This window comes from Grammomys surdaster, unplaced genomic scaffold, assembly GCF_004785775.1.
Source record: "Grammomys surdaster isolate TR1022 unplaced genomic scaffold, NIH_TR_1.0 196, whole genome shotgun sequence".
Lineage (NCBI taxonomy): Eukaryota > Metazoa > Chordata > Mammalia > Rodentia > Muridae > Grammomys > Grammomys surdaster.
This window is the reverse complement of record NW_021604641.1, coordinates 3,491,721-3,503,151: the sequence shown is the minus strand read 5'-3', so window position 1 is coordinate 3,503,151 and position 11,431 is coordinate 3,491,721. Positions and strand designations below refer to the sequence as shown.

At 35.9% G+C, this 11,431-nt stretch overlaps 1 protein-coding gene across 1 annotated transcript in view; it reads left to right on the top strand.

The window, feature by feature from the left end:
* The first annotated feature begins 312 nt into the window (after nucleotides 1-312).
* Rgs13 (regulator of G protein signaling 13) overlaps nucleotides 313-11,431 on the top strand; it is a 30,169-nt gene continuing 19,050 nt past the window's right edge. The window contains exons 1-4 of the mRNA XM_028769972.1: nucleotides 313-466; nucleotides 1,694-1,761; nucleotides 5,927-5,997; nucleotides 8,882-8,943. Of these exons, the coding sequence (XP_028625805.1) occupies nucleotides 5,933-5,997; nucleotides 8,882-8,943 (127 nt within the window). The 5' untranslated portion in view covers nucleotides 313-466; nucleotides 1,694-1,761; nucleotides 5,927-5,932. The remainder of the gene's footprint in view (nucleotides 467-1,693; nucleotides 1,762-5,926; nucleotides 5,998-8,881; nucleotides 8,944-11,431) is intronic.

The following is an 11,431-nucleotide window of genomic DNA, read 5'->3' as shown; positions in this document are numbered from 1 at the left end:
ACAATGGTAGCCTGTCTGTTCATTTGTACTAAGATTTTTTAAGGGGATTTTCCTTTAGGCTGCACATTGACAAAAGCTTGAAAATTTAATTATTCAGAGGAGAAGTTTTGACTACAACAGTTGAAAATTCTCCAGAGCTGCTGCTTCCAGCCATCTGGACATGTCAGATGTTCTGATAAGTTTAGATAAAAACCTCTTTTATCAGCAAGGCAATGCAATGCCACAGAACTACTTTCCATATTCAAAAAACCCTCTCTTTGCATAGATATGTGTCTGTAAAACTAGAATTACATAGCACAGAGACCCAGAGAGCCATAGAAGGTAATTATACAGACAGTGGCGTGTTTTTATGCCAGGAAAAATAAAGTACTTGGTGTCTCGTGCAATTTCAGAGCTTGATTTCAAAAGGATCATAACAAGGAGAAAATAAAATGTAGCTTGGTAGACTGCTCCACGGGATATATTTGTGAGTATGAGATTCAGTAAAAGAGTTGGTAAAATAGAAGAATGTTGTCTTGATATAAATTCCTAATGGGTACTGACTTTAGTAGCTGAGCTGTAGCAATGCATGTAAGATTTTTTTTTCCAGGAAACAAACAAAATTGTAAATACATATTTCTTTCTTGGCTTAGATTTTCTGTACTTCAAAATAAGAATTGCTTTCTAAAAGAATTAAATAAGCCATCAGAAGATATATTGCATTTTAGAGTATATTCTTTTCATGTGGTTTTTATGTGTACGATAGAGATATAAAGTTAGAAAATTTAGTATTCAAATCACTGATTGCTTCTCTCAGTCTATTAGATCTGTTCATTGCAGTAGGTGTTTTGGTAAGGTCTGTCAGAAGCCCTGCTAAATGTGGCGTATATAATGTCTTCTTTCTTTATGCTGTACCTATGGACAACTTCACAAAATTACTGTTTTTTAAGGTCAGTAATTTTTGTACCATTGCCAAAAAAAAGAGTTGGTCAACATGTGAAGCAATCCAGGTTTTTCTAAATGGCATTCGACCTGCTAAAATAAAAGAGAATGGGGTGGAGATAAGCTGTCTAGTTGGTTGTTTGAATATGAACAGAAAGAATTTATTGATTACCTGTCAGGACTAAAAGGGATAAGTTTTAAATTTATTTATCTTTATTTTACTTTAAGACTTAATTTAAAGCCAGGAGGATATTTATGCCATAGTATGTCCAGGACTCATACTATTGGTAGATATTTATTAGTAGTCTATTGATGAAATGTGCTCATTTTAAAAAAATGGACATCCAAAATATATATTGAAAAATATGAAGAACAATATTTACCCTAAAAACACTGTACTTAGAGTTGTAAAATTGGGGTTGGGGATTTAACTCAGTGGTAGAGTGCTTGCCTAGCAAGCACAGGGCCCTGGGTTAAGTCCTCAGCTCTGAAAAATAAAAAAAGAGTTTTAAAAATATACATTAATTTTACCAACAGAGTATAGAAAAGAAGATTAGCAAATGAATATGTAATTAAAATAATCATAAGACAATTAAATGAAAACCAGTGAAGAGACAGTTCATTTTATGTATTTTATAATAATCTGTGAAATAATGTAGGCACTACTAGTTGAAAACAAAGGCAAAGCACTTTTAGAAATCCTTGCAAAATATTGTATTTTCACACTAATCTTTCTACTTCCACTTATTTTTATCATTACTTTATTCTTAAGTTAATGGGATGTTTCTACATCATCGCACCAGCATGAGAAAAACAGGATCATCACTGATTTGAAGCCTGGTGAGTTTATTCACAATACAAATCAGTCTTCCAGCACATCAATTTTGGTCATCCTAAACTGGGAACTCTTTTTTACCAAAATAGAATTCAAGTTCTAGGGAGAATTTGAGGTTTCCTTTTATTTTTTATTTGTGCTCTAATTTGAAAAATGTAATTTAACTAAAGATGTGCTTATCTGGATTTATCCAATAAAACAAATTTAAGTTTACAAATGGGGTACATTAATTTAAATGATTATTATACTTCTTTTAAAAATTAGAATTTGTCATTTTTTAAGTACTAACCAAAGTTCCTCTATTGTAAATTTGAGACCACTTGACCCTGCCATTTCATATTTTGGTGGAGACTAATGATGAAGATGTACGACTTAAAGATAAAAGATTGTAGAATGTGGAATGGCCACGATTTCTTTTTATTTTTAAATTAGAAGTATTTAGAGAACACTTCTTTTAGCAATTCTTTGTCCTCACACTGTGAGTTATGTCTTCTTCATTTGGTCAAATGAAATTCCAAAGTCTGTGTTTCTTTTAGAGGTCTCAGAATTTTAACTATACCCATCCATCTGCTTCCTAGCTTCCAAAACAACTTTAAAATATTTTGTTATTTTTCCTTTCTTCTTTACTTTTTTCTTCCCCTTCATGTTTAACTCTTGTATGTTCTTTATCTCTCATTTTATCAGTGTTTTTGTTGGAAGAGAGTGTGAACTCAACTGGTCACTCTGACCTTTTTATTTAAAGTTAAATATTTATGACATGCCTCTGTACTTCAATCTAGAGAAGACGAGGAGATATAAAAGTGTTTTCCTTCATCCCAGCAAAGTTATTGTGCATGGTCATGAATTCAATAACAAACAATATGGAGGCACACAGGCATGTGGTGGGCATTTAGTTCTAGAAATCTTAATGTGCAAAAAAGGGCCGAAGGTCCCTGACAGGCCTGGAAACAGACTTGCAATGCTAAGACAATATCCGTCAAGTCCTAGCTTAATGAGAGCCAGAGACTATTATAGAACACAATTCTTTCTTTCTCTATGTATTCTATATATAATCTGTCTAAATATTTTCTGCAATTTAACCACTGGTAATTTTTTGACATTGTATTCGATTTATATTCTGTAATCTAAAAATCTTTGAGTATGACTTGGAACACATAAATAATATGAAAACAACTGCTACAAATGTTTATTGAATAATATGTGAAATTACTTTTAATAGTAGCTGAAAAGTTAGAACTTTAAATAACACGTATATATATTGAATGTATGTATATTTATAGCTGTATAGCAGTCCCTTCAAGTGTTGCCCAAGTAATGAATAGCTTGTGTCACAGAACACTGTTCTGTATCAATCAATCATGTAACTGAACACAGGTACTGTTGATCTAGACAGCTTTGCTGGAATTAGAAAAAGTAGAACCACGAGTGGGTTCTTGTAGCTCCTAGAGGTCCTGTAGCTTGGGAAGGGTGCCCTCGGATCTAACTCTCTTGTTGCCCTTTGAATTGTGTATCGATATAGAAGAGAAAACCAGCACAATCATCTTCAAGGGGACAAACTTGGAGAACTGTTCTCTTACCTTTCTATTCTAGCATTTAAGCTTCTGGCCATACAAATCCTATTTTGTAGCTTCTGTCCTTCAGTATGACATATATTCCTGGGGGATTCTAAATACCTGGAGCTGACTCACCCAACTCAATCTTTGAGCTAATCTCTACAGAAAAATGAAGTAGCAGCAAAAATAAATAAAAGGAAAAAGAAACATGATTTGCAGAGAGTATATTCACATGTAGAAAAATGAGCAACATTAGTAAGGAAAAGTAGTCATCTGAGTTGCAATTAAAACCGGAGGAAGGAATATAGTCTGATAGTATGCATACTTCCTTCCTACAAATGTGCTTGGGAAATACTTCCTGACTGACTGAGTACAAGAAACTAAAGGTCAGATAAACCGGAACAGAAACTTTTTGCCTGCATCTATTTTTCTAATCTTCATTGTTCCACTTTAGAGAAAAGGAAATAGATAATCTGAGAGGTAAATTAGTATGCCCAAGATCACACAGCTAAGAAAAGCCACAATTCAAGCATGTGCTATTCTAGTTTCAGAACCCTGAGCTATCTGAATTTACCACTCTCAGTAGCTCTGGGAAACCCCTAAAGACTAGTACACTCACAAAGTACCTCCACTGTGCATCTGACCTCAGTGACTGATGCATACTGACTATGGTGGTTTTGTCTGATTCCACTGCATGAATTTTATAATCTATAAAAGATATATGTTAGAGTTACAGAGATGATAAAACTATGAAAATATGTACACATGGCTCTAGTAGATGGAGTGAAAAGACAATGAAACAAAGTCAATTGTTGAAGAAGAAATATGGGGTCCTTGTAGGAGACAAGGATGAGTAGCTGCAGTAACAGTGAGGATGTTCAAGAATAAGCAAAAGATACTTAGGTATGGAAACTCAGCTTCACCAATAGAGTTCAGGGCCCAATTATATACAGCATCATTATAAATAGCCAGTCAATGACCTGGTTCTCTTAGCCTCAGTTATTTCATTATAATCATCTTTAGTCAGATTTATCTTTTTATAAAAAGACTTCTATTTTCCCTGCTTTGTTATCTTAAAACTTCAGTTAATTATTATTAACCACACTTTAAAATGCAATTATTTTTGTTCCTGCATTTAAGGGCTTCTGAAATCTAGTTGCATACACACATAGCCACATAATAAACTTTCCTGTCTACATATGTTACTGTATTTACAATCAAAAGAACCTCAATCAATTAGCTTTCCCTCCCTCCCACTTGTTCCCTCGTGTTCATCTATTTATCTGCACAATGCTTATTCTATTACTTTTCCCACTTCTCTCATGTCTTCTCTCATGGATATCTTTTAGCAAACTCACATAGCTACACAAACAAATTCACTGGCACACTCCACCAACCTGGAAGCTAGAACAGTCAAGAGAGAGAGAGTCCTGCCTCAGAATTCCTGCTGTATCAATCTTCAACAGCTTTCATAACTGATGGGGGATGAGGGACTGGCATTCCATGTTATTACTTTCTCCACCTTGTTGCTGCCCACTCTGGTCCACGTTGCTCATGAGTGGCATTCTAACAGATCTGGCAGCATCTTCAATTCGTTTCTTCAACTACCCATTACCTCCTAACCTTTACTTAAGCAAGCCCTCCTCCATTCTCCATCTCAGCATATCCCATTGGCTCCTGCTTAGATTGTACATTACTGTGATGGCTTCACTGACTAATCTCAACTCTGACTCAGTTCTCCCCCTGCAACTTTACAGCCACTATAAGAAAATGCCATTTTTTTTATCTTACCCATAAGGACAGGAAGAGGAGAAGCGAGGTCTATGTAGCTTATTCACTGCCACTGAGAGCTTGGCAGAGAACAGAAGTTCAAGACACTTTGAACGAGTCAATAAAGTCACAGAAGCTCACTATCTATCCTCAGTAGTTTACTTCACATAAATACCTATGTATAGTTACTAAAGTATTTCCAGATTTTATATAAAACATGCATTCAACTATCCCTAACATGTTTTAGCTATTTTGTTTCAAAGTCTCAAGTTTTTTTTTTAAATAAGCCTACCGTGACATGCATTCCTGTATGTACACTTAACCTAGACTAAGTCAACTCTGTACAATGTCCAAAAATGCCCAAATTTATGTAACAATTACTCTTCTCAGAATGCATTCTTAAGGAGTTTTCATTTGGCTGCTTATACTATTTAATTTGACTAATTACAAAGAGGCAAGTTTTCCTTTATATATTTAGGGAGCACTCTAAAAATAAGAATTATCCCAAAAAAGAAGCTTTAGAAATTGATGAGTTCATTGTCGGTGGTTCTAATTAAACTACAGCTCTCAGAGATCTGTATTTAGAAAACCCTGGTACTAATGAGTAGGTGGGTACGAGACATTCCAAAGTCACTGAGAAATCTAAACATGTATACACTTATAGAATATGTATGAAGGGAGTCATTTTCCCTATTCTTCCTTCATGACCCATAGTGACATCTAGCAACTTTAAGAATTCATGGGTTTTTTTCTGATTTATGACTTTATATGTTCTTTGAAAATTGACTCTCTCAAACAGCCATTTTACCTGACTAAATTATATATCCATATACTATTTTTTTTTTAGAAAAAAATGAGCAGGCATATCTTCTGGATTTGTAAGCTATGCAGAGATGAATCTAAGAGACTCCCTTCAAAGTAAGTAGCTTTTAAATGTCATGGCCATTTAAAAGAGTTCTTAGTCACATGATAAATAGGTGCATATCTACTTTAATATATTTTACTCTAAATATATTTTGCTGAGAAAGTAAAATGTTCATTCACACATGAGAAACTCCATCAGAGAAACAATCATGTGTCACACTAAAATTCATTTCCATAATTCATGGTGTACACCTGAAAATTTGATAATTTGCTGTAGAGATATGTTACAAACATTCTTTACAATACAGTTTTGTGGTGTTTATATTAAAAGGACTTTTAATCTAACATATTCTCATAATTAAACCCCTTAAAAGAAGTGGCAGACTCCTTCATTCCTTCCGGGGGTTTACAAGAGCAGAAGCCTGTCAACCTTGCAATCTTCTCTAAATGCAGGCGAATTTGTGATTTGTTTGTTTGTTTTCTTGCTTTTTACAGTGTCTGTCCATACAGGCCAGGCCATCTCCAATTTTGTGATCTTACTGCCTATGCCTCTTGATCTGGGATACATTTTATTGTAAAGATCCATTCTTTTCCCCTCTGTGATCTGGTAGATTAAAATGTAAAGTGTGAATGGAAAGATAAGCAACAGTTGTGTTTATCACAAAGAATTCACAGGTTGTAGATTGACCCTCTTAAACTAACTACACATGCCTAACCTAGGTCACACTAAAGGCCTCAGTTCTGAACACATTGGATCAGAACTCTTGACCTTCCACTAAAGTAAGGATAATCTCAAAAGCTCACAAACGATGGCTTGGTAAAGAAAAGTAGATGTAGTGGTGGGTGATAAATCCCAATGCTCAAAATTCTAGTGACCAGTTGAAGTTTTGTAAACCATGCATTTATACCCATGGAAAAGACGTAACTTAATGATTGAAAATAACTTTCTTCTATTGATTATCCCTAAGCCCTATCACAATCAGACCCTGGATTTCTTCTTCTTTGCCTTGTAGACCCTCAATAGAAAGGAGGAGTTCAGAAAAAGAGAATTCATATTTAAGGTCATTTGATATGACATTTTACATTCATAATAACTCTGTCAGATATAGAGACAATAACAAAACTAAGGTGTGGAGATATATTATGTCTTGCAAACAGATTGTATTCTCCAACCCTCAGACACTAAGCATCAATGCCAAAAGTTTAATAAAGCCTCCAGGTCTAATTGCTTTTCACTATTTCCCTTGCCCGGAAACGGGAAACGACACAAAACTAGAGAACTCAGATCAGGAAACTCAAATTGATCTGGTGGCAAAGGTGCTTAAAATAATCTTTAAATAACTCTGAGGGCCAGCACAAAATCTGTGAGACAGAAAATAAACAAGGGCAAAAATGAAGTTTCTCCAACCATGGTCTGCATCTGTAAATCTCATAAATCTTAAAGGCAAAGACATTTGCTTCGCAACAATTTCCCAACACAGGGATATTTTGTCCCCTCACTGGAGATTTTAGTCTTTCCTCTAAAAGGAAATCTTTGAGATGGAAAAGTATGCAAGAAACCCGCCTCCCACTTCCCACTTCAAGAAATTGAAAGCATTATTTTAGCCTATTCCTCTGAAGTTCTAGTGAGTGAAAAAGACAATGAGTCAGAAATAATTTCATGCAAATGTTTTTGAGAGCACTCAGCACAGTGTACTCTTCAGCCTAGAAGTCAACGTTAAAGTCTCCACGGGGCTGGCAGGACAATCAGAGTTGTTACAGGACTAATATTGTTCCATGTTCTGGATTACTTGACTTCTTTAAGCCTTTGTTATGTTCATAACCAGTTAATGCTGATGCTTATCCTTGAAGAATTAACATTAAGGCTGACTCTACAGTGCAGCAAGGAGCAGGTCTGGCTTGCAGCTTCAGTTTTCTTATAATATGCCAGTACAAAAGGTGGAAAGACACACGTGAAGCAGGAGCTGGATGCTGATGATTATATTAGAGACCTTGATAAAGGGAAATAAAGTAATTTGTGTGTAAGAAAGCAAGGTCACTTGCCAATTACCTCATGAAGCTCACCAACACAATCCAAAATGAAACATTCAAGCCAACACCTCCAAGTGTGACTTTGTTGATCCTGTTAGGTCAAGTGTAACTCGACATATTGTACCTTCGAAATTTAATACATAAGTACATACATATCAAGTAAGACACTGCAAACGTACTAGACAGTACGTGAAAATGTGAACAAAAACTTTGTAGATAAAACTCTGCATTCATTAGGTAAGTGACAGTAGTACAAAAACATGTGACAATCCCATGGAGACAATGTGGGAGTCTGTGCCTGAAACTTTCAAAGTGTGTGCCTTCTATCAGTTTTCAGTCTGTTTCTTCTACCCTACAAAATTGCCACAGCTATACTGCCATATAAGGCTTGGCTGCATATAGTTTTAATTGGGAAAAATAAGAAAAACTCAAAATTGTTTAGACTAACTATACAAGCTCTGAAAGGCCCCTTGTAAAATATTGCACTGTCACCAAGATGTTCTAGGTATGATTAATTTATAATTGTATCTTAAGAGTAAGATCACAATAATCACATATATAATGGGTACAAGAACATAGACATGGAAACTGGGCCTGGGAAATATAGTTTCTTGGTTAAAAACACAAACATATACATAACAAAAGCTAAATCTATCACAATTCTAACTGGAAATAAGAAACAAGATTATACAATTATCTTTAATATTTATTTTATAATCTCAAATATGTACCTCTTATATTGTTTCACAGTTTAAAATTCAGTGAAAAAGAAAACATAAAAGATCAAAGGATAATAAGCAATGTAAATTATATTTTTCTATTATTCTCAATGTAGCATAGATTTATTTAGTTCAATACAACTTTGATAATAATTTAGCCCAATCAGTGCTTTTGTTTCTTTTCAAAGCCTTACTTTGGATGAAGTTTTAAAATGGGCACAATCTTTGGAAAGTCTGATGGCTACAAAATGTGAGTATAATATACACGTCATCTTTTAATGAGTGGCCTGTTTCACATTCATAGCGGTGGGGGAGGGGTACCAGATGACAAATGTGGCTCTGCTCACCACCTTCTAAACGGCAACTGACACAGTTAAAAATGGAAAACCTGAAAATAGTTTGTCATGCCAACCACTGTTATTTTCTTTGGTGTTAATTAAAACAGGATTAGTCACTGTGGGTCTCTATTCTTCACAAGTATATGTATAAAACCCATTGGGAATATGCTGAAATAGTAACACATACTGAAATATACTGCCTTCCCATAGCCTGCTAAAGTTAGTGTTTGGAAACTATTAAAAAGTTGCTGTTCTAAGTGCTGTCAAAAGTAACAACCTCAAGCCTCATTCTAAAGCTCCGTAGAGCTCTTCAGTCTTTAACTCCACTGATTCTGGGTATAATGGCACAAACATCGGAATTCAAGTGATACAAAGAAAAAGTCATAGCTATGTAGGCAAAAACATAACTTTAGAAGCTCAATGCAGTTAATATAAAACATGAGGGATACTCAAGGGAACTGTCTATTATATTTGGAACAAAAAAAAACTGGTAGATGATAGAAAATGATAACAAGACGACAAGTTTTTTTTTAAAGTAGAGGGTACTCAAATTTCTACTGAACTCACTTCCTTTCTAACAGTGTCATCCTTATTAACCTATCTATTAATCTATTAACCTATTAGCATAACTATCTATGAACGTAAACTCTTTATTAGGAACTTCCTTGTGTAAGGCTCTTTGTGAATAATGAATTGTTTAGAAATCCTGACTTTGAACAGAAGATAACTGTAGTGCTACGGTATTTCAATTAGTGGGTGCACAGGGTTATTCTAGACAGTACATCCTGTCACTCTTGAGGACCTTTTTGTTCCTAGGACACTATCTGCTCTCATAGCCTCAAGAACATTCTTTAATACAGCATCTGTTATTTCTGACTCACAAACCAATGGTGGGAGGTTCGAAATTTTGACTCTTAGCTTTTTATATTAGAATTCCTTAGTCCCTCTAGCTCTGACTCTCAGGCTCCTCTCCTCCTGTTGTACATCTCCAGATCTAGGGCACCACCTAATCACCTATCTTGAGCTGTAAGCCACTCCACTGAAAATGTGTGTGTCTCATAGTTTCTTTCTTTCATTCATTTGAAAGGGCATTGGAACTATGCCTTTTATTACTTATCAAGTATCATTCATAGTTCTCTGATGTAACTTGCCAGCATGATCATGAATTGAATATTACATCTTTGCACCAAAATTTTGGCCACTTAAATGGAAGATCAGAAACTTACCTGTTAAGTCAGCTGTATTGATTCTTCTCCAAACACTTTTACTACAAGCTCTAACTCATGTTCACAGCATTGCCAGGTTAATCTCACTTTCAGAGTTCCAGACATCTAAAGTGAGAATAATATCGTCCCTCTATTCAACACTATTGTAAAGGTTAAACATAAAAGATGTGGTATGATGAATGGTACATCTTGAGCACAAAAACATAATTGCCATTTTCTCTTATTAGTAATAACATACACATCTCCAAATACAGCCATTTTTCTTTTTCTTCCTACCAAAAGTCTAAACTCTAAGTATTCAGGATCCATGATACCCTAACCCATTTGTTTTCTGAAAATTTTTTTAAATTTTATATTGGATATTTTATTTATTTACACTTCAAATGTTATCCTCTTTCATAGTTTCCCCTCCACAAACCCCCTATCCCATCTCCCCTCCACCTGCTTCTGTGAGAGTGCTCCCCCACCCACCCATCCCCTCCCACCTCATTGCCCTGGCATTCTCCTACACTGGGGCATAGAGCCTTCACAGGACCAAGGGCCTCTCTTCCCATTGATGCCAAATAAGGCCATCCTCTGCTACATATGTGGCTGGAGTCATGGGTCCCTCTCTGGGAGATCTGGTGGGTCTGGTTGGTTGATATTGTTGTTCTTCCTATAGGTTACAAATCCCTTCAGCTCCTTCAGTCCTTTCTCTAGCTGTTCCTTTGGAGATCCTGTGTTCAGTCCAATCGTTGGCTGCGAGTATCCACCTCTATATTTGTCAGGTTCTGGAAGAGCCTCTTAGGAGACAGCTATAACAGGCTCCTGTCAGTATGCACTTCTTGGCATTCACAATAGTGTCTGGATTTGGTGATTGTATATGGGATGGATCCCTAGATGGGACAGTCTCTGGATGGCCTGTCCTTCAGTCTCTGCTCCACACTTTGACCTCGTATTTCCTTTAGACAGGAGCAATTCTGGGTTAGAAATCTGGAGATGAGCAGGTGGGCCTATCCCTCAACTGGGGGCCTTAGGCAAGGCCTAAGGATATACCTCTGGATATGGTCTCTACAGGTACTCCCTTCCCTTTGTTGGACATTTTAACTAATGTCATCCCCGTTGAGTTCTAGGAGCCTCTTGCTTTCCTGGCATCTGGGACCTGCTGGTGGCTACCCCCAGTTCCCCATCCCCC